The sequence below is a fragment of the Panthera tigris genome, chromosome B2, assembly GCF_018350195.1.
Source record: "Panthera tigris isolate Pti1 chromosome B2, P.tigris_Pti1_mat1.1, whole genome shotgun sequence".
Taxonomy (NCBI): domain Eukaryota; kingdom Metazoa; phylum Chordata; class Mammalia; order Carnivora; family Felidae; genus Panthera; species Panthera tigris.
The window spans coordinates 110172936-110197936 of record NC_056664.1 but is presented as its reverse complement, the minus strand read 5'-3'; the positions used below and the strand labels follow the sequence as shown (position 1 = coordinate 110197936).

The 25001-nt window shown below is 33.7% G+C and overlaps 1 protein-coding gene across 1 annotated transcript in view; it reads left to right on the top strand.

The window, feature by feature from the left end:
* The window catches only part of TRDN (triadin), a 391552-nt gene that overhangs the window by 362011 nt on the left and 4540 nt on the right, over positions 1-25001 (top strand). Inside the window, exons 36-38 of the mRNA XM_042987108.1 lie at positions 333-377; positions 3034-3057; positions 23639-23680. Coding sequence (XP_042843042.1) covers positions 333-377; positions 3034-3057; positions 23639-23680 — 111 coding nt within the window. The remainder of the gene's footprint in view (positions 1-332; positions 378-3033; positions 3058-23638; positions 23681-25001) is intronic.

Genomic DNA, 25001 nt, shown 5'->3' with positions numbered 1-25001 from the left:
ATGAAAGAAGACAGATGTTTTCTTTTGTTTTTTAGTTTATCCTCAATTTCAGTTACTCAGGATGACCAATTGTTCACAGATTCTAGTTAGTTTAAGTACTGTAATCAGTGCAATCATGTTATATCCCTGTTTATGCAAACAAAACAATCTCTACTGGTAACGTTTATTTTTGTTAGATGTTAGAAGAGAAAAAATTTTTAAATCATCCTGAGAAAATATTTACAACATTTAAATATTCCCATTTTCCCAAAGCTTGGTTGAAGTGAGCCAAAATTTTTATGAAAATTCCCTTTAAAAATTCATAATTTAATTTACATTTTCCTTACCAACAGTCTCAACAAGAAAAGAAAGTCTTCAATCACACAATGTGACAAAAGGTAATCTTGAATCAACTTTGCAAATATCCAATTGCTAAGTTAGTATGGAGGTGCCTAAATTATGTTTGCACTAAAACTAAATTTTTTAAAGCAAAGAAGTCTAGCAGCTATACACTTCTGCTAGTAGCAGAAGTGGAGAGGTGGGAAATCTAGCAGGGAGTTTACATTTCAGTGTAAAACTAGCCAATGTAAAGAAATCAAAAATGTTAACAACATAAACATTCAATAGAATATTCTAGTACATACCAGAAGATAAATTTCTCTATTACAAAAGACTTTCGTAACATGCATAAGGTCAAAAATGATATAGTGGTAAAAATAGATAGATAAGAATTATTTTATGTATTGCATAAATACAGCCAAAATTATAAATACCTTTTTATTACCTAAACTTGGCCCTTTAAATTAATTCAAGAAGTGGATGGTGGAGGGAAAATGCCAGCATGCACATGGAAGGGAGATGTCTTTTACCTAAAATAAGAACGACATGTTTTGGTGATTTGATCATCAAAAAACTACAAATGGATGTTATAACTGAATTATGCAATCTGAGTGATTTTTAAAAATCTGAGATAATTTTTAAAAATCTAATTAGCTCGGGGTACCTGGGTGGCTCAGTTGGTTGAGTGTCCGACATCGGCTCAGGTCATGATCTCGCGGCTGGGGAGTTCAAGCCCCACGTCAGGCTCTGTGCTGACAGCTCAGAGCCTGGAGCCTGCATCAGATTCTGTGTCTCCCTCTCTCTCTGCTCCTCCCCTACTCGTGTTCTGTCTTTCTCTCTCTCTCTCTCAAAAATAAACATTAAAAAAAAAGAATTTAAAAAAATAAAAAATAAAATTAAAAAATCTAATTAACTCAAAAAGTAATGGTATCTAAATATTTTAAATTTTAAGGTGCTAAGTAAACATGCCATAACTGAACAATTATTTTCATTCATAGCAAATATATACATCTCCAGTGTGTGGAGAGAGGAAGCGAGTCTTGTTTTTTACTGGTTCCTTCTTTCTGCTTAGTGTATTATGTACGCCTGAAATGACGTACTGAAAGGACATAGCTACATATAAAATTTAGACATATAGTCATTAGTAATTTAGACTTATAATTATCAGTCATACTAGATGGTAAAATTTAGATTAAGAACAAACCAAATCTGTAGAAGCATAAAGGGCCATAAATTTTATATCTCAACTTTCTTAACTTTTAAAATATTGCCTAGCATTTTTTAGGATAATTAGCTAGAAGAATGAGAAGATATGTTATTTTAAAAACCCACCTGTACATCCTTTCCTAACTAATCCTATTAGTTCATTTAATCCTTAGAACAGGCCCAATTATGCCCAATTTAAAGATAAGGTAAATGTGATGAAGGAACACCTAACATCTCAGAGTGTTTACCTGGTAGAGACAGGATTTGGCTCAAAGTAAATATGACGCCAGAGACTAGAGCTAGTTGAGAGTACAGGCATATTCTTATTCATTCCTTCATCCAACAGATAATTCATTGTATTTCAGTAAATGTTTACTGTACGCCTTTTTAAGTTCCTGTCTTTTAGGCAGTGATAGTATTTTTAAAGGAAAAATAATAACACATGAGCCTTACTGAAGTATTTTTTCTAAATTATTTTGTGTTTTGAATACATGAGGTATGCAGCTGTAATATAACTAAAACCATAAGTATCTCAAAGGAAAAAAAATTTTCTAAAAACCTTTCTATTGGCATTAACCACTTTCTGTAAATTTATAATCCCTAGGTTTATACTAAAAACTCTGCAAGTCTCAAAGTAAATCATATAACACACATTCCTTTAAAAATTTATGTTTTCAAGTCTGGCCCTTTAAATTAGACTAATGTTGGGATGGTAGCTATACTTGTGATGAACACAGCATGATTATAAACTTGTCAAATCAGCAAGTTATACACCTGAAACTTGTAAGATTATGTGTCAACCATACTAAGAAAAAAAAATAGACTAACGTTAGTACAATGTAGATGTTACCAATCTTTTTTTTTCTTTCCAAGAAGTTAGAATATCTGTTACAGTATTTGGTATTTGGGACAATCATCTCACTTTATATTTTTTTCCTACATACATACACTTTAATGTAAAAAGATACTACTTTGAAGAATTATAATCTCTCATTGAAACTAGACAAATGGTTATGAAAAATTAAACTGATTTTGCATGTTGCTTTTTAAGGTTTAGTTATTCATCATTATTACCTTTGAAAGGAAAATAATTCTTAATGATACATTTTATGGAATTTGGAAACTTTAAACAAATATTTACATTAATTACATCATACAAAGTAATTTTACTCAACTTAGTTATAATTAAAGTTGAACCAAAACACTTAATTTAACAAGAATCCTGCTGATTTTAGTAAGTGTTTAAAATGTAAACATGTTGTAACATCTATAATAATTAAGCGCTTTTATTATATTTCACATGAAAACAATTAATACACTCAAAGACCCATGTTCTCAGGCAATAGTTATATTCTTACATTACATTAAGCAATAAGAAAGTCAAAAGATGTGAGATACTTTCACGTAGTCCATCAATGTATAATTTCTTTGCATTTTATCTGAGTTAAAGAAAACTTTTTTTCTTCCTTTTATTTTATTTTATTTTATTTTATTTTATTTTATTTTTAGCAGAAAAACCTGCAAGAGTATCAAGTAAGTACTGCTTGTATTGATGATAAATTCTCTTTGGCATGCAGTATAAATTTCCAGCTGAAACTCATAAAATATTTATACTTTTAATGTGTTCAGAGACTGAGTCATTTCATACTAAACCCTCTGATAGAAATTTAACTTTTAAACTTAGTTATGCTGAAACTTAAAAAACTATGTTATTTGAAATAACTTGTAACAGAAATAACTGATCGTGTTCTCAAGCCTGAAGATTAAAGCGACTTGCATTCAAATACATTAATTTTTTCAGTGATTGAAGCAAAATGAAATAAAATAATCCTGATTCTGCCTTCAACTTTCAATCACTAAAGATCTGCTGTAGACTACATATGATTGAGCAATAATGTTTTATTTGCTGGTATTTTCTAATGGTTGTTAACTTAAATATAATTATATATCTGAGAAGAATAACATAGCTAAGAATGGATCTAAGCTCATATATCATAAACAGACAAAGTTCTCAGAAAACACTCTCTAAAATATCAATTTCTAGGTACCCAAAGGCATTCTAAATATATACAGTACAACTTTAAATTTTCCTGTAAGTTCCTAAAAATTCTGAGAGATAGGAATTTTCCCTCCCATGTTTTCTGATTTTTAAAAAAGTCATTTTAAATCGATGCTGTCTAGTGCAATTTCATGTGAACAACACATGTAATTTTAAATTTTCTGGTAAGTACATTAAAAGGATAAAAAGAAACATGTTAAAATAATTTTAATGTTTATTTATTTATATAAGTATTATTTCATTATGTATCAATATAGAACACATTGATAGTTTACACTGTTTTTTGAAATCTTGTGGTGTGTGTCTGTGTTTTACACTTAGCACATTTCAGTTCGTACTAGTCACATTTCAGTACCCCAAAGCCCCATGTGGTTAGTGGCAACTACATTGGACAGAGCAGATCTTAATATTTCTTGAGCATTTCTGCTGTACACACTACATCGTGAGTATTGAGGACAGTATAAGACAATCATCAAATGTGGTACCTGCCACATCTCTCATTTGAACCTCTTTGACAGCAAATAATAGAACTCCGCATGGACTTACTTCAGGGATTTAAAAAAAGAAGAATAACAAGGGTGCAGAATTGTGTCACTGATGCAAGGGCAAAGCTTCCAGCTGATACTCAAGAAAGCCCTCTGAAACCATTCCACTCCACACTCTTTCCTTATACCCAAAGGTAGTCAGGGCAGACTTCATGAAGAAAGTGATTACAAAATTTATAATTTGAAGAATGGTTAGGTTTGAATAACTGGAAAAAGACTGAAGTAAATGTAAAGGAAGAACTCACTTCCCCTGTGTTTCTTCTGCACTCTTACAGAAGTACCACGCTCCAGGCACTTCCTACACTAGATATATGGGGTTTTTTTTGTTTTGTTTTGTTTTGTTTCCACACCAAGAAATTCTCTGTGATGCCAGCTTGGTGTCATACAATTTCAGTCACTTCTGACGCTAACTGGGTTTAGCACAGTCCCCGTAGGTTAACGGCTTAGTCTCACAAGACTCCTCCCCATTTCTGTTGCCAATTGTTAAGTAGTAGGTCCCCAGGTTATTCATAGTTTCCATCCAACATGGCTACAAATCAATGGTTCTCATGACTTCCTCCCTTGAATTCAATTATTTGCTAGAACATCTAACAGAACTCAGAGAAACAATTACATTTACTAGTTTATTATATAATAAAGGATATGATAAAGGATACAGATGAACAGCCAGATGAAGAAATACATAGGGCAAAGTCTGAAAGGGTCCCAAGCACAGAAACTTCTGCCCCTGTGGAGTTGGGGTAAGCCACTTTCCTTGTATGTAGATGGGTTTACTTGAACCGTATACTTGAATCCCATACTTGAGAGAATTTTTAATGGAGGCTTTATACATACATAGGCATGATTGATTGTAAACTCCATCTCCAGTCCCCTTCCCCTTCCTGGAGGATGGGGAGTGGGGCTGAAAGTTTCAGGTTTCTAATCGTGGCTTGGTATTTTTGGTGACCAGCCCCCATCCAGGAGCCCACCAAGCATTTGCCTCATTGGCAAATCTATCACCTAGTAGATTCTAAGGGATTTAGAAACTCTATGCCAGGAACCAGGGACAGAAACCAATATATATATATAATATATATTATATATATATTTATATATATAATATATATTATATATATTTATATATATAATATATATTATATATATATTTATATATATAATATATATTATATATATCAAAGTCAGCAACCAAGAAAACTTGGTATAAGGGCAATTAAAAGACAAGTTAGCTGAAGTTAAGGGCTAGTGTCAGAAAGCAGTGGAGGTAAGGACATGTAGGTTAAAATATGAGGTAGAGATCCTGCAGGCCAAAGGACTTTGGACCTACTGCCACAGAAAACTGTGGTTTACTTTATCTAAGGGCGTAAAAAGGAGAGAATTGTTGGGAAGAAATAAGTGTAAATAAGTAAATGAGAAATAAGAATAGTAACTGAAAACAGACAGTGTGATGAAAAAATGTCTACTTTTTCTTGTGGATCATATGAGATAAATGTCCAATGACATCATGAGATGATACATTTTAATAAATTGGTTGCTATGCATATGAATATTATATTCTCTATAGAACATATTTTTATCAGGCTTTTTTGGAGGCAATCATCAAAAACTTCAGGTATTTATCTAATAAAACATACTGAAGATAATTTAAACTGAAGATTCATTGTTCTTTTTCTCAACCCATTTTCAGCATTATGTCCATGTGTATTTATTTTTGGTCAGACTTCTTATTTATCTTTCAGTCTTTTCTTTGTCTTTCATAACAGAGGTTCACAAATAGCTTTTGCTTTGAGCCCAGACTTGCACGCACATTCTCTAACTCCACGCTGGTGCCTGCATGTCTTGTCTTCTGGGTGGCTTTTCTGCTTTGGTACTGGAAGCACAGAGACTGCCCTTCATTCCTGGGTCTTTTGGTTGGGAAGGAAGGGTGCTAATGTGTGGAAAAGGATTAGTGTAATACAGAAGGGGGTATTTCTTCCTGAATTCTGGTTCACTCTGCTTGAGATGATTGAGATCATCCCAGTGGACTGGATTCTCAAATATCTGGGGTTTTATTATAGGCATAAAGAAGATGCTGATAAGAATCAGCAATACACAAATATCTCTCTATGACATCAGTGAAAGTAACATTGCAAAATCAAAATTTCCATGATTCATAGGCAATTATGGTTTAAATTGATGCTTGCTTTTGTGGGTTTATTTTTTGTAAGGATGTAGCTTTCTGATTCTAAATATCCATTTGATTTTCATTCTGTATATTTTCTATAGATATGGCAATTATATAATGAATTATTTACTTTCCATAGAATTCAGAAGAAGACATCAAGGAATGTTAAGTTGTATTCTATTTAAGATATATTACCCTAAAAATTAAAAGCAAAATAAATACATTTTTGAATTTTAAATGGCCCAACCATTTGATATTATTTTAAGTCTTTTGAGAAAATTGTTTTCTGAAAAATATAAATAACTGTACATCCAAAAACATTACTCCCCAGGAAGTTTCCCAAAGGCAAAATATGAAATAAAACAGAGGACTGAAAACATACATTATCATAAGGCAAATAGTGCCAAGGGAAGACTAGCACCTAGTGGAATTGCAAGGCTCTTGATGTAGCTGAGACATTGACAGTATATTTATAACAATGGGTGTGGGGATATCAAAGACAAAGATTTTATAGAAGCCCATAGTTATTTTGTTTTTATTATCTGGTAGACAACATTTGAGTAAAGAGAGGTTGGCTTCCCCTTAAAATTAGTATTTTAAAAGAAGTGATGCAGTAAGAACATTTCTTGAGATGCTTCTATGTGGAAATTTAACTTTAGCATCTTTTCCTATAACACTTTTCTTTGAACATGAGCATTTTCCCATCAGCAACTCAACAAAATTATCTGCATAGACCGGTTTGGGATCATCATAAAGCCTCTGAGATCTAATTTTGATATCAAAGATAATGAATTTAATTTTTAAGGACATACTAATAAAAATATTTTATAGAAGTTAATTACTTTTTAAGGACACTTCAAACAAGACTGGCCAGGATTTCCATGTTTTAGGCAACTTCCTTTATAGCTTACATTTGTGATTTGCTTTATAAAGCTTTCTAACTTTGAAAATACTCATTCATTTTTTCGTTTTGCATTTTTTCTTTTTACGTAAATATGATATATTAATGAGTAATTTGCATCAATATTACAGTTTGGTGAATATTTTAGATATCAGAATTAAGCCATTTTGGACATTTATCTAAAATTTAAGCACAAGGTGCTTAAAAATTAAACAAGGATGTAAAAGCTTATAGCCTTTCTTGATTTACACATTTGATATAACTTATGTTAAAGACTTCTTTTAAAAGAATCTAATTAAACATAACTAAAGTATAACATTTATCATAATAAAAGTGTAGCCTATTTTGTATTGATTATATGTCCCTGCATTGAAAATTTTCAAGAATTTCAAAAATCCAGAATTTACTAATAGGTATGTAATTCCCATTTGAAAGAATATTTCACGTTTTGAGAAAAATTATTAATAAGTCTGTGAATTATAAAATCAAAATCTAGTGACATAAAGAACTAATTTTCATAAATTCTTAAACACAAGAAAAATATGCTTTGCTTTATGACGATATTATATATAGTTGCCTTTTATAAATAATGAAATTAATGAATAAAATGATTGAATTCAACCTAAAAGTCTTCTAATGGTTAATTCATGTCTAAATCAATTAATTTATGTCATCGAAGACTAATTAAGTTGATTTTTTTTCCTAATTTTATCACTTGTTGGTCTTTCATATATATGAAACTATAGGACGTATTCTGAGATTTTCTCTTAATGGTATGTTCTCAGATTCATAAGTGTTTTTGTATAGTTATAGTTAAGTTTATTCATTTTTTATTACTGTATAGTATATTACTTTGTAAATATACACATTATAATCTATTCTACTATCATTAAATATTTGCTTTACTCCTAATTTATTTAAGATTTTTCTGTTTATTTATTTTTTTTAATTTTTTTTAACGTTTTTTATTTATTTTTGAGACAGAGAGAGACAGAGCATGAACGGGGGAGGGGCAGAGAGAGAGGGAGACACAGAATCTGAGGCAGGCTCCAGGCTCTGAGCTGTCAGCACAGAGCCCGACGCGGGGCTCGAACTCACGGACCCTGAGATCGTGATCTGAGCCGAAGTCGGACGCCCAACCTACTGAGCCACTCAGGCGCCCCTCTGTTTTTAGATATCTTAATGTGGATGTTTATTTTATTAGTCTCTACCTTTCTCCTTTACTAATATAAGCATATAAGGCAGTGAGTTTAAATGCTATTTCAGCAACATCCCACAAGCTTTTATATGCAATATTTTCATTATCGTTCTGTTGCAAGAATACCTTAATTCCATCAACATAAATTCTTTACCTAGCATTTTACATGGAAATTTTAAAACTTGTTTTTCAATTTCCAAACCTGTGGGGATTGTAAAGATCATCCTCTTTTAACCAATGCCTAATTTAATTATATAGTGGTTAGAGAAAATGGTCTCCTCTTTAAAATACATTGAGCTTTATCTTACAAACAAATATATTTGTTTTAGTAGGTATTCCATATTTCATCCAGAATAATGTGCATTTTCTAATGGTTGGAAGCATGATCCTATATTGATTGAGTCAAGATTCATTGTTTTTCATTTACCCTTTATCTTCATTAATTTTTTGAATAATAGAAGTATCAATAATTGGATAAACTATATTAAAATCTTCCTCCAAGATGGAAAATTTTCAGTTTATCCCTGTAGTTTTATCAATTTTTATGTTAGGAGCTGTTTTATACATTTTATCCAAGCTTTATGTATCTTTCTGGTGAATTGAACATTTATCTTTACATAGTAACTTCTATATTCCATATAATGACCTTTTTTAAGTAAAGTGTATCTGATATTATTACAATTACTCCAGCTTTCTTTTGGTTAGTATTTTATCAGAATTTTTTATTACAAACTTTTATTTTATGTCTTTTCATGACATTTTGTTTTAGATATCTCTTTAGTAAATAACATAAAGTTAAAATTTACTCTTTCTTTATCCAGTACAATGGCCTTCACTTTTAATCTGATGAATTTCAACTACTCACATTAGTTGTGATTATTAATATTTTAGGTCTAGTTCTTACCATCTTGCTTGTTTTATATTTCTCATGTTCTCTAAACACTTCTTCATATTTTATCTTGTCCGTTACAAAATTGAGTGTTTTTTTCCCTTTAAATATATTTTTATTTTCTGTTTTCTAATGTCTACCTATCTGGAAAGACAACACTCTATTTCTCTTACTTCAGCCGTGACCCTTGAAATTTTACTATGCACATTTAAAGAATAAAATTACTATAAAACACCCTCCCCCAGGGCGCCTGAGTGGCTCAGTCGGTTAAGCGTCTGACTTCGGCTCAGGTTATGATCTCACAGTCTGTGAGTTCGAGCCCCTGCGTAGGGCTCTGTGCTGACAGCTCAGAGGCTGGAGCCTGCTTCCGATTTTGTGTCTCCCTCTCTCTCTGGCCCGCCCCCACTCACACTCTGTCTCTTTCTCTCTCTCTCACAAATAAATAAACGTTAAAAAAAAAAAAAAAAAAAAAAAAAAAAAAAACCAACACCCTCTTCCAAACAAGAGAAGGATGCTACATTTAAATTTCATCACATCTAAACCTGATTTACATGCTAATTTTGTTCAATAGTTGAATTATAACCTTTAAAAGAATCTGAATGTCAAATTGTATTAGTATTATTTTTCAACGTGTGTCTATCTTCACCTACAGATTTCTCAGTTACATTGCTACCATCTCTCTCACATCTCTGACTTTTCCTTCAACATCATACTTCTTTAGCATCTCCTTCTCTAGAAGCGTGTTGAGAAAAGACCTATTGGTGGAAAGTGTTCTCAGGTTTTATTTATGTGACAATGTCTTTAAATCATCCTTATTGTCGAAAGCCTTTTGCTAAGCACAAGATCTAGGTCACCAGTTAGGCACTCTGATTACTTTGAGTACATTGTGTCACTGTATTGCTTTCTCTTCCTCCACTAAGGTAGAGGAATTCTGTTACCAGTTGAATTGTCATTCCTTCCATATGATCTATCCTTTCTCTCTGTCTTCTTATATATTTTTTCTTTGCCCTTGATCCACTGCAGACTCACTATAGTTTATGGAGTGAGAGCTTCTTTTTATTGTGAAATTTTTCCAGGGCACATGGAGTCATTTTTCTTTCCTTTACCACTTTGGAGAATTCATAGCCATTATTTCTTCAAATATTACTATTTTTCCCTTGTGCTCATTATTAATGTGTTAGGTATGCACATTTTTCTTCTTTCAACATCTCTTTCTAATTTTTCATCTCCTCATTTCTCTATGATGTATTTAGTGTAATATGATCAGTCTTAACATACATTCACTAATTATTTCTTCAGTTTTATATGTTATTTTACCCATCCAGTGAGAATTTTATATAATTTATATTTTATTATAATAGTTATTTTTCAAATCTTACTGGTTATTTTAATAATCTATTGTTTGTCCTTATTTTTGAATTCATATTTTAATTCTTAGAAGATTTATATATATATTAAAGTTCAAGTTTGAAAAATTGAATATCTGAAGTACCTTGTGATATAAATGTGTTGTTTGTTGTTTCTTCAGGCTCTCCCTTATGAAGGCTTTTTTCTTTCTGTGATTGGAACTTTGATTATGAGCTCATAGTTTTATTTTATTTCCCTCACTTTTATCTAAAATTATCTTTCTTTCTCTCCATTGTCCCTATCTTGCTCAACTTTTATTCCACCCCTAGTAGTGTCTTACCATTTGTGGGATTCTGTCCTGCAAGTGAACCCTGGCTCATAAGTTCCCCAGGGGTCACAGGGTACCAGATGGTACCAGCAATCACACTTCGTGGTGAACCCTTTATGCTTACCTGCTCTGGGACTGGGCAAAGCCCTTCCCAGGTTCAGCTGATGATCTCAAGTTGTCATTACTCACTTTTCAGAAAATGCCTATTGGCTGTTTGGGGGTTTCCTGTTTGGGGTGTCTCTCAGACTCCCTATTGCCTTCCTCTCCTTCCTTCTCCGTAGATGCTAATACCTGGTAGGTTTCTGATTGTTTCAGTCCACATTTCTAGGGCTCATTTCAGTTTGTTTTAAATATTGTCCATGGGTTTCACTCTCTGTTTTTACAAGGGGATTTGAAGGAGATTTAAATACTGTGTTGTTGCTATCTTCTCCAAATCACCTGGAGAACTTATATTTTTGTCCCACCATCTCTGGCTTAACAAAGGCTCACAGCCTATGCACCCCTACTTTGCTCCTTGCACACTTAGTTTTTGAGTTCTTGTTTTACTATAAGCACTTGTCCACAGGGTGACCTCACCGTTCGTGAATCAGCAGGTGTTCTTTTTCTCCTCTTGCAACAGAAGGAAAGATTCTGGAAGTTTCCTTTGTCTCCTCTGAGCCCAGCACTTCAACAAAAAGTATGATTTTGTAGCGAATATTGTCTATCGTGTTCTCAGAATTAGAGTCCAAGAGTTGTTTTTTTAATGTTATCCCCAAACCTTGTTTTAACAAGATTCATGCCTTACTTGCTTAAATTAAAAAGTGAAACTCTGATGTTCTAGTTCTGGGCAATTGTATAAAATTTATTATTAAAACTTTATACAATCCTTAATCATAGAAATATAAATTTTATCTTCTTTAAAAAATCCATTCTTAGTTAATACAAATATGCACAAGCCTTTGAAAAAGAAAAATATGCTTTCTTATAGTGTTTAGGTTAAAGTTTATATTAGGACATATGTTTTTTTCCTAAATAGCATCATTTTATACGATGACTCACTTGTTTGTTTTGTTTTGTTTTGGGACACTTGTTGGGATGGAATATTATTGGAGATCACTTGCTGGAATGGAATGCTAATGAATATTAACATCAATGTAGTTGTTGTTAAAAACAAATTATCACCAAATTCATGATAGAAATACAGATGTTATCATTGGGTAGTGGCTGATAACAGGGAAACTGTTTTAAAATTTGTGTAAACTTGGGAAATCTACATAACATCTCTGTGCTTAGTAGTCTTATTTTGAAAATGTGTATAATAATAGGGGTGCCTGGGTGGCTCAGTTGGTTAAGCGTCCAACTTCAGCTCAGGTCATGATTTCATGGTTTGTGAGTTCAAGCCACACATTGGGCTCTGTTCTGACAGTTCAGACCCTGGAGGCTGCTTCAGATTCTGTGTGTCTCTCTCTCTGCCTCTCCCCTGCTCATGCTCTGTCTCTCTCAAAAATAAATAAATACTAAAAAAACTTATAATAAAATGTGGATAATAATAATAATATTACCTCATAGAAATTCTGGGTAGAGATAAATAAGATAAAATAGGTGCATAAATAATAATTGGTGTCTATTAAGTATTTATTAATTGGCATCCATGGGAATGAGGATGACATTGATGGTAATAATTATGGCATGATAATGTGTTACTTTTCCTGGGTAGGAACAGGTTTCGTTTATTAAGCTTTTGTGTCAAAATGGATACCATAATAAGAAAAAAATCATAATGGGAAAAAACATCTCACTCGTTTTTGAGTGGATTTAAAACAATGCCACTTTTTAGAGCAAGGGTGATTATACTTATGGAAATTTTGTTTCAGGAGAAAAAGAATGGAGCAGTAACTTGGTTGAAGCCTTCTAAATAGGGACAGCTGCCCTGCTTACTCTCTCTGATAACTGGTTCTGCTAGACCTCAGAGCAAGTCTGTGTATAAGGCACATTTGGTGAAATGTTTGTCACTGTTGATTATTAGTCTTTGGGTACCAGCAATGTGGCCTCATTCATTTATTGGTGATGTTAAGTTGTTCTGACATGGCCCTCAAGACAGCTGTGTCCTATCCTCAGAGTGACAGGACAGACACTCAGAAAGGATTGCATACATTTATTGAACACCCTTGGCTTCACTGTGTGCAACATTCCAAATGTGAACTGTCTCTGCATACTTTATTACCCCCGGAGGTCAATCTCGAGAATTCTGTGGATATTGCTCAGTGTAGTAGTTAGTTTTCTTTAAAACTCATGATCATTTAAAATAATAGCTGCATAAAGGAGGCTTTCACACCAAAAAACTAAAATAAACTGGCTATCAACTGCTGCTTTGAACTACAGCAGATTCTTATGAGTTCTTGAAAAAAATGTTAACTCTTAGAATGTAATATTGCACCAAATCACTTACACATGATTCATCAAATCAGTTGAGAAAATAATTTTAAGCCTTTGATATTTCTACAGAGTCAAAGTGATGCAGTGAATTAGATAAAATAGGAGGAGTGAAAATGAAAACAAAAATTCGTGCAAAGTTACATATGTGTCGATGCGTTAGGATCCCAGATGTTTACCTACAAGTATTTCTTGAAACGTTACACAAATCAAAATAGATTGCTGGTAGAAATAAACATGCAGTAACTGCTGGTACACATGTTTGCATTATTTAGGTCATTTTTATTTATTTATCATGTTTGCTAAGAGTACACAGAACAGGCTGGGCACTACACAGGAAAATTTACCTTTAAAACAAGAAAAATGAAATTCATGATCTATGCCATACATGTGGATTCCTTAAAATTTTTCTTTTCTCCAAATTACAGTCTCTTTTAACCTTTCCCATTATTTTACCACCCTTACATTCTCATGCTCAGATGACGAAGCATTGCTTTTCACCTGAGTTTTATCATTCCATGTTTTCTCCTTGACTCCACCCCTCTTGCCTCTCCTTGATGCCGACTCCCACCATCCTGCATGTTCAGTTCTCGCTCTAAGAAGCCCTCCTCCCTTCACCTGTGAATATCCTCAGACTCTTCTGGCATATAAAAATTTCCCTTGCTCTTTCTGCCTCCTGAAGTTGTGCTTTTGCTCTGCTTTCATTTACAGTTACACCTCTTCACAATAAGTTTCCCACCAATTCTTGACCAAATTCCTCAGACTTTTATTTCATGCAAGCTGAGCATTAACCTCTGACACTGTCCTCAAATAACTCACTTAAATCTCAACCCAGACCGCCTAATTGCAGAGCTTAATTACCTTCTCTCACCCCTCTCCCATTCTCAACCTCTCTGATGCACTCAATGTTGTTGGGCTCTCGTCCTTCTTGATGTTTTCCTCTCTTGGTTCTCATAATATCAGACTCCGTTTTCTTCAGTCTGATATTTTCTCAGCATTATCTTTCTGCTATTTCCACACACACACACACACACACACACACACACACACACCCCGCCCTGAGGATTGGTTCTTTCATTGTCAACTTTCTTTTCTCTCTTCATACTCTTTCCCAGCAGGGCCCTTCCACCTTGCTATCTATCTCTTTGTGGGTAAGACCCCAAGGTGTTCTGAAGTCTAACCTGCCTTATCAACTCTGGTCCCACATTTTCAAATCTCAGCATCACTCTTTGTCTGCACAGGCTCACAACTGACCTTCCTATCTTATTCCCCCTTCTTTCCTTTATCCCTCAACCCCAGCAAATCCCAAAGGGAATTGCCACATGATTTCTATTCTTTAGTCACGTAGACATAAACCTTCAAATTCTACTTTGCGTAATCACCGTTCTTTTTGTCAGGCTCTAATTCAGTTGTCAAGTCATGTTAGCTTTGCTCTTTCTCCTCTGAATCATTGCAGTGACTTTTTAGCAGGTCCCTTTCTGATTTCTGTCATTCTTCCATTTCACATCTACTAATAAATTAAGTTCTCCAAAACTTCAAATTGATTAAGCTATTTAGATAATAAGTGTTCAATATTTCTTCATGGAAAATTTAGAATACATTCTACACATCTTAGCTTGAGGATCTAAAGCCTCTATAGTTCAGTCTTAAACTACATTTTATGTCTTTTTTCTATAATCACTGTGTATACCTATAAGAGATACCAAACCAATTCATGTCCATGTTCCTAATTTTCCTCCTTCTTTTGATACTGTCATTCTTTTTTCCTGTATTTTTCTTCCCATTTCTGGCTATATGATCCTTCATGGTCGATCTCCCATGGGATAGCTTCCAAAAAATTTATTTGACGTCCGTAGGAAGAAGTGATTGTACCACCACTGAAAACATCTCACGCTTCTTTTGATGATTGTTATATACTACCTTGCAACCCATAGTATCTTATATTTGTTTGGATACTTGTCCATTTTCTCTACTTGACTGCAAATTACTTCTAGGTAGCATCGTCCTTTTCTTCTGAAAGTGGAGATAGAATGTTTAATTGAAAGATTGAGGGACTAGAAGCTCAAGAAATTCAGCTTTATACCTTCATTTAATACTTTAAAAATGTGTTGCTTAACACATTTTAAATCTGCTGAGTCTCAGTGTTATCTTGTAAAATGAAGCTATTCCACCTATTTTTCAGTGTGTTATGAGACGTAAGTGAAAATGTAAAGTACCTTGTAGGGCACCTGCACAGAAAAAGAGCTCATTGTAGTCATTGTTGTTGCTGAAAGAGTAGCTATTTCTTAAACGAATAAATTACAAGAAAACTTTAAGGTGGCATTCACTTTGTAAAACTAAACTAATCTTCTAAGAAATATGTTTAGGGGCACCTGGGTGGCTCAGTTTGTTAAGCATCTGACTGCAGCTCAGTTCATGAGTTCATGGTGGATTCCGTTGGGCTCTGTGCTGACAGCTCGGAGCCTGGAGCCTGCTTCAGATTCTGTGTCTCCCTCTCTCTCTGCCCCTCCCCCTCTCATGATCTGTCTCTCTCTCAAAAATAAACATTAACATTTTTAAAAAAGAATAAAAATAAAAATGTATTTATATTTTGACATTTTTATTTTATTTTTTGCTTATTCAATGGTTTCTTTTTTCTATGCTATTTTCAATTACAGCCTAACTTTTGTAAAAAGTTTTTTTGCTGCTGCATACATCGCTCTTTCTACTTTAAATTCCTTTAGAAAATGTTTCTTACTTTGGTCTTTTTTAAAGTTTTTAAGTTTAATTCCAGTAGAGTTAACATACAGTGTAATATTACTTTCAGGTGCACAATATAGTGATTCAACAATGCTATACATTACTCAGTGATCATCAAGATAAGTGTACTCTTATCCCCATCACCTATTTCACCCATCCCCCCCCCACCTCCCATCTGGTAATCATCTGTTCTTTATAGTTAAGAGTCTGTCCTCAGTTTGTCTCTCTCACCTTTCTTTTCCCTTTGCTCATTTGTTTCTTAAACTCCACATATAAGGGAAAGCTTATGGTATTTGTCTTTCTTTGACTCATTTCTTTCACTTAGCATTATACTCTCTAGCTTCATCCATGTTGTTGCAAAAGGCAAGATTACATTCCTTTTTTATGGCTGAATAACATTCCATTGCACATCTATATATACCATCTCCTCTTTATCCACTCATCTATTGATGGACACGGGCTACCTCCATAATTTGGTTCTTGTACATAAGGCTTCATCTTTTGAAATGATCAAATGGTTTTTATCCTTTCTCTATTGATGGCATGTATCATGTTGATTGATATGCAAATATTGAGCCACCCTTACATCCTAGGAATAAATATCATTTGATCATGGTGAATAATTTTTTAAATGTATTGTTGGATTCATTTGCCAGCATTTTGTTGAGGATTTTTGCATCTATGTTCATCAGAGATATTGGCCTATAGTTCTCTTTTTTTTGTGGTGTCTTTATCTGACTTTGGTAATACTGAGTAATACCAGAGTGTTACTGGCCTCATAAAATGAATTTGGAAGTTTCCTTTTTTCTTTTTTTTTTTTTTTCAATAATTCAAGAAGACTAGGTATTAACTCTTCTTATAATGTTTGGTAGAATTCGCCTATGAAACTGTCTGGTCCTGAACTTTTGGTTATTTGGAGATTTTTGATTACTGATTCAATTTCAGACATTTTTATGTTACAAACACATAGGAGACATCATAAAATACACATGATGAATTTATACACTTTATACGAAGAAGAAACTGAGATGCCAACAACCTTTAGAAACCACTGTAAATATGTTTCTAATTTATTAACATACATATGTGTGATAGTGTTGTTAAATTTATTACAGTTATCCAAACTTAGAAGGGACGGTTTTAATATAGAAAAAAAAGAAGAAAGAGAGAAAAAGAGAAGGTAAGAAAGCCAGCAAGCAAACAAGAAAGAAACTGATATCTAAGGCTAAATCTAAAAATTTTACATTCATTGTATATTTCAACTCAGTTTAAAATTTTTCTTTTAATGCAATATTAGCAGTTAATTGGCAAATGGTTGCTATTATATGCTATTATATATATTTCCATAAAATATATATGGTAGGTGAAAGTGCATACCAGATATTTCTTCTGTAATAATTTTTAATTTGAAGAATTCAGTTTTGCTTTGTCTGTGTTCTGCTTATATCTTGCATTATTTTACTGGTCCCCATGTTAGAGAAATAAAATGTTTTGGTTTTTTTTTCTCAAAAGGTGACATTTACTCTCTTGTTTTCTCAAATACTTTGATCTATATACAGCCATATGTAATATATAGCTAATAAACTTATTTTTGAATAATTACCTTTCCTTTTGACAGGTTTATGTTTAATTATTTCCTTTTGTTAATGTTGGTTATTTTGTAGAGATAGAATTCTTCATCTGAAGTAGCATTTCTCAATGTAATAGTCTATGGATCCCTAGGGTCTCCAAAACCCTTTCAGGTGAACTGAAACACTTTACATAATAATATTCAACCACTATTTACCTTTATTGCTCTCGTTTTTTCATGAGCATACAGTGGAATTCTCCAAAGGCTAAATGATATGTGAGAAAGTCATCGCTCTTTCAGCCAAAGAGCTGTTTGCTTGAGAATCCTTATGTTTAAAAACAGTATCTGTTGTAATTGCTGTTACATTAATTATCAATAGATGTAATCCACATAAACAAAAGTTTTTTGAAGTCCTTAATTTTTTAAGATTGTTAAAAATTTCTGTAACCAAAAATCTGAGAACACCCTTATAGAGAATAAGAAATGGAACCAAGATAAGATTGTTTGTTGAGAATGATAAATCTGTCATTTTTACTATAAAATTTGTTAATTCATATATTAAATCCATGTATTTATAAATACATGTAATTGTACATCATAATAACTGTTGGTACTGCAGCTAAACTCCACATTTCTTTGTTCTTGGAATTTCTGTCAGCCAAATATTAATTACTGTCCATATTGATGCTATATATATATATATATCCATATGTATTAATGTTATATACACTCACACACACAAACACATGCACACACACACACACACACACACACACACATACACACACACACACACACACACATGAGTCTCCTTACTGTCAACATACTGGCTTTTTAAGTTGTATCTGTTTTCAGCCTCATAGAACCAAGGCTACCTTTGACTCCATGCAGACAAAGACTTATCTCCTGAACTTTCCTAAAGTCCCATCCTGCTCTCATTCTGTTTTTGATTAATGGCTGGAGACCAGTCTTAGAGCTCAGCAAAAACTATGAAGCAAAGGACAAAGAGAATTTCTGATTTTTTTTTTCAGGGCATTATACTTGATGACAAAATAACACACACACACACACACACACACACACACACACACACACACACACAGAGGTTCCTGGGTGGCTCAGTCGGTTGAACGTCCGACTTCGGCTACCGTCATGATCTCACGTTCGTGAGTTCAGGCCCCACATCGGGGTCTGGGCTGACCGCTCAGAGCCTGGAGCGTGCTTCCGATTCTGTGTCTCCCTCTCTCTGCTCGTCCCCCACACATGCTCTGTCTCTCTCTGCCTCTCAAAAATAAAAAAAACTAATAAAAATATTTTTTTAAATAACACATGCACACATGTATAAATATGTACATATTTATATGTAAATATGTATGTACATATATGTGTACATATTTATATATTTATATATTTTATAAAATTTATAAAATTATATATATATGTATATACACGCACACACGTAAATTTAAGTGTTGGAACAGACACTTACATGATATGAAGCAGATTATGGAATTGAGACAAGGAAGAAGTTCCTTTACTTCATGATAAAAACCAAGCACTACTTGAAAATACAAAATTTAGGCCTATCATGATCATTTTATTGTTTTCTTAGATAGCTATCTAAGAACCTCTGTGTCTGTAGCTGTAATTTCGTAAGTATAAAAGAGTTATACAAAAGCCAGACTTTGACACCAGCATGTTTAAAAGATTGAAATGGTAGCCACACAGACAAGACCTCTCGTGTGTTCATGACTGTTATCGTGGAGAAGTCTGATTTAGATAAGAGGACAGAGTCATTAATACTTGTGATTCCTTTGGAATCTAAGTTTCTGTATAAATAAAAGATGAAATCTACTGTTTGAAAGTCAGGATAACATTTTCATTCTTAATTGATTAGAATAAGGTTACCTAAAATACAGTGTTTAGGCAAACAGAAAAGATATATTTTCATCTTCATTGTTATTATCATTTTCAAATACAGATAAGTAACTCTTCTATTGATCCCACCAGAAAGAAAATGGGTTGTTAGAAGAGGGACACTCTTTCCTTTCCGCTCTGCACAAGTTCATGGTTTATGCAGCTGGCAATATAATGCATAGGTTCTGAAATCAGAGAGAACTGAGTTTGGGAGGCCAGCCTCTAGAGGTGGAATGGCACAGTGATTAATAACACAATCTCTAAAGCCAAAATGCCTGAGTCTGAATCCCAGGTTTCCCCACTAATTAGCCCTGGGATCTTGAGTCTCTAGCCTTCAATTTTCCTACCTACAAAGTGGGAATAGGAATAGTACCCACTTCCAAGGTGGTGAAATATGTTCTCATTTATAAAGTGTTTAGAACAGTGGCTGGAACATAACAGGAATAACATTTATACTATTTGTGAAATAAATATAAATCCTCATTCAAGTGGTTCTGGTCCAAGTAGACTGGGGTCCATGGTTCAGTCCTGTCACTTAATTCATTCTGTGACCTCGGACAACACTTAACCCTTCTCTGCTCCATCTATATAAGAGGTTTAAAATAAGAACACCTACTAAAGAAAACTAAATTTCCTATGATGCCCCCAGCTAATGAGTACCTCCTAGGATTTCCTTGTTGCTGGGAGTGGCACCACTATTTTCTTCCAAACTCAAAAAGTGCATTAAAGTATCCCTTATTATATAATCTCTTGCATTCACATGTACTCAATCCTATTTAATTGTACCTATGAAGCCTTATTTATACTCAACTCTGTCAGTGACTTCCAATTGCAGAAATCATTGTTTTTATGTTGACTATTAAAATACATTTCCAATTTCTTTCTCTGAATCCATTCTCTCATATTCTAGTCTTGTTATTTTTACAAAGTACATTAGAACATGATTTCCTTCTTGAATGACCTTCACTGGCTAGGACATTGAGTAGAGAATGCTCAGCCTGACATCTATCTTTCCACATGATAAATAACATTTTCTAACCTTTGCAGATGCACTTCTCCTGCCCTCCTCAAAATTCCATCTGCTCCTTGAATCTCTTCTGTTCTTTGCTATATCTAGTCTTTCTTCATATGATTGCCTTCACTTGAAACTTGCCATCTCCCTCGGTCATATTTCCCTCTATATTAAGGACCCATTCTATTTTATTTATTTTTGAGAGAGAGACAGACAGCGACAGAGCACCAGGTGGGGAGGGGCAGACAGAATCTGAAACAGGCTCCAGGCTCAGTGCTGACAGTGCAGGACTCGTGAGATCATGACTTGGGCTGAAGTTGGACGTTCAGCTTGGGCTGAAGTTGGACGTTCAGCTTGGGCTGAAGTTGGCTGAAGTGGGGCTACTGAGCCACCCAGGCACCCTCAAAGGACCGATTTTAAATTAGACTTCCTTTTTTAATGAAAAGATACTGTTTACTAAGGACATATGCAGAAAATAAAATTCATTGTGTTCTAAAATTATACAAAGTATACAAATCACTTTTTAAAAATCGATGTTCTAATAGCTATGATGTTCCAGTGATGAGTTGTGGATAATTCTTCCTTCCCTTCCTTTTCACAAATAAGATGCAGGTACACTCAGATTATCACAGAATCCCAAGGCCTCTAAATCATCTGATTCTGCTTTCCAGTCATTGTCCTTAGGCTTAGGAACGTTTGTCATCCCTGTTTGGCTTGGAGATTGCACTGTTCAGCTTAGAGAACTCTAAGGCAACAAATATCAAAGTATTCACTTTTAGCATCTTGAATTGTTTATTCTTCAGACTAGAGTGGGATATCTGCACTGACGTGACCCTAAAAACTGACAAAAGTAAAACATCACATTCCTTATTCTTGTGCAAACTTAGCAAGAAATTGAAACATCTGTCCTATTTGATTCCAAAATTGGGTGTGGCTATTATATATCGCTATTTCTTTATTTCTTCTACATCTGATCTTAAGTGTATTTCTTCAGATAAACCTTCCAAGGAAAAAAATAAAAATAAAAACTAAATTAAACTTCCTTCATAAAATGTTTTCTTAAAAGTCCATTGGTACATGTTGATACATCTTTTATGGTAATTATTATACCTTTTTAGAGTCAAGTATTTGTTTTATCCAAACCACCACTCACCTAATCAATGCGCAAGTTATACAAGTAAATGGATTGTAAGTGTGTTATTTCTTTTTTGTATTCTGAGCAGTGACAATTGCGGTACATTCATTATTCCTAGTTCAGTAAATTTCTGTTGCTGTTAAGTTGCTTACACAGAGACTGCATCTCTATAGCAACTGCCCTAGGCTTGCGGTTTACCTTCTGGTGCCTCTGTTCTCCCGGTTAGCTTGAGCAATTGACATATGACTCACTTCTTGCCAGCTTTTATCACGTAGCTAGTTTATGCTGGGTCAGAATACAGAATTTGGAAAAGAGAAGCAGCTCAGGTTTTTATTCTACCCATATTTATTTCTCCAGGGATAACAAATGAATCCAGAGCATAAACATCTTAGGCTTATGTGTGCTATAATCCTCAAAAATAAAATCTGTATTTCTTGTGTACAAGAACCTTGCATTAGTTTACTTTTATAAACATCCTCCATAAAAATTAGCAGATTCTTGCTACACAATGAAAGTGTAACTATCATTTGGTTCTTTTAAGAACTCTGACATCATTTTAAAAATATAGTTAAGTTACTTCAAAATATCATGTACCCATTTATGCCTTTTCTTTATTCATGGCAGCTAACAGAGCAATTTCAGACCATGGTCATTTAATCCAGCATTTAACTGAGTTAAGCTTGTATTTAAATATTTCTAAACTAATCAGGGTGAAATTTTAGTAACTCACTGCTCCAGCCCAAATGGATGCTCCAGTCCACAGTTAAGTGACACTGCCAACATCAGGAGCAAGGGACGCTCAACACAAGGAAGCCACGGATGCCCTGAACTAGGTCCTTGGATGAAGTGAAGCCAGTTTGCAACCAATTTACCTGAGACCCAGATGTAGAGAGTAAATTATGGCCAGAGCTGGAGAGGTTCTTTCCTGGTTCAAACTCTGCTCCAGCCTGACAAGGAAAAAAACAAACAGCTGTTTTGGGGTCTCAGTCTTGGCCTCCAAGTCCTGATGAGAATTTTTTCACCAAAGTTGCTAATTAAAAAATTAAAATTTTTAAGTAGTTTAAAAATATTTGCTGCAAAAAAGTGGTCGTAATTTTCTTTTTTCCCATTTTGTTCTTTTACATAATAACATCTCTTTCTAAAGGTCACATTTCTTTCTTATTAGAGAAAATTTGCATACTGACCTATTTTACCCCTTTTCTATTTATTAGTGAGCAGCTGGTATGCAAAATCTGAATAAATAATAGAAAACCGACCCTCTTTCAGATCATTAAGAATGCTAAAAAACTGATGTGAACATTTAAAGATCATTTAATTATATTTTCTTAGAATTATCTCTGACTTAAAAATCTTCCACATTATTCCACATGTGCCTGTACACCAAATAGCAAGTAATTTACATAATGTAAGCTAAGAGTCATTGTGTATTTGAGCTTTGGTTCAACTTAAAGTGTCTTTTAATTGCCTCTACAATTATCCATCAAAAGACTAAAATCTAATCAGTCCACTAATAAAATATGCTGGCGGATATTTTTCTCAGGATCTAGCTTATGTATTTATCTCCAATGTCCTAAATTCCAGAAGTGTTGGTAGTTTGGGGAAGGAGTGTTAGGAGTCAGAGAGGAGAGCCACATTTGGGAGTGTCACTGCAGGTCCTTCTTATCATAGCCAGCTTTTGTCAGCCCTAACCACAGCCTGATACGGTATCCATTGCCCCCCACCCTCTCCCCAAGTCAGAGAAGTTGCCTTGTTTGTCAGGAAGTTCTTGTTCATAGAGACACTAAATGCTGAGTTCGCAGAGTAATAGATCTTATGATTCAAAAACCTTAAATACAAAATTTCTTCTTTGGGAAAGCTGGAAAATAGACCATGGATTGATGTGTCCTTTCTTTACTCTCCAGGAGAAGATCTGGAAGATGTACCGGCTTCAAAGAAAGCTGAAGGTGAACTTGTTGTCTTCAGTGTATTTAGGAGTTTTCTCTTAAGGCTATGATGTTTTGTCTGTTTTATTTAACTATTCTTGATTTAGTCTTTAGCTTTTCCTAAGTAATATTTAGATGGCAGACCCATTTTATAGACAAACCGCTTTTTTACATTATTTGGAAAAAATATGCATATCTTCACATGTTGAAGGCACTAGTTAGACACTGGTTTATTTAAAAGTAAATATTAGATGCATTTATTGTCCAATTGCTTACTGGAACAATATTTCAAAACCATCATTTCACTATTTTTGAATTGAATGGGGGTGTTATTTGATAGAAAGAGAACCACATAAATGTTTAAAGGTGAAGTTGACATATTTTTATTAAAAAATTTTAAAACAATTTGCCTATACTAACAGCAATGGCTAGAGGAAGGAAGGGAGGAAGGAAGGAAAGAAGGAAAGAAGGAGGGAAGGGAGGGAGGAAGAAATGGAAGGAAGAAGGAAGGAAGGAAAGATGGAAAAAGGAAGAAAGAAAAGCTCAAACTTCAGAAAAATATATCACAACTAGATACATAATCTTGAGCAAGTCTTTTCAGGACTAAATTTCTTTATTTGTATTGTAAGAGTTTCAACTGATTTTATTTTATTTTTTTTTACTGAAGGGTTTCCAGAGTCCCTAGAGTGGCATGTTATATAATAGATATTTTCTATTATACTTCCAAACTTGCCTATAAACAATAGAGCTTGTGTAAGAGTTGTTCTTGCCATGAAAATATATGTACTATAGCAGTGCCCAGAATTAATTACCAGTATAGAAAATAGTGTTTTGAGGAAAGACACAAAGAAATGGACACCTGAGTCTTAGGAAATGATTTACACTTGTCCTAAGATATGTTTTTGAATACTTAATTTTTAGATTTTTTTGAAAACTTGAATTATTAAGAACAATAACTCTTAACATGTTTTTGACTTCTGGACAATTGCTTCTCAAATCATTTTATACATAAATAATCTGACAATCTTTTTAAAATGGGATAAATGTGGGTTGGGGCCTAAGAACTACCTTTATATATTAATCTCCAAGTAACAGTGAAACTCTTGGAATATGGATCACACTTTGAGAAGAAAGGTCTTTGAACATATTTAGAATTTGATGAAATCTAAAACCTAACTTTTGATGAAAGACACATGCATTCACATCTTTGTTACCTTTCAGGGTTTTACAAGAAACCCCCCAAAGCCCAAATGTGAACACCAGTTAATGTGAACACTAGATAAAGGGGTTCAACTAGATAGCTTCAATTTATCCATCACTAGATAAATACATGGCACGTATC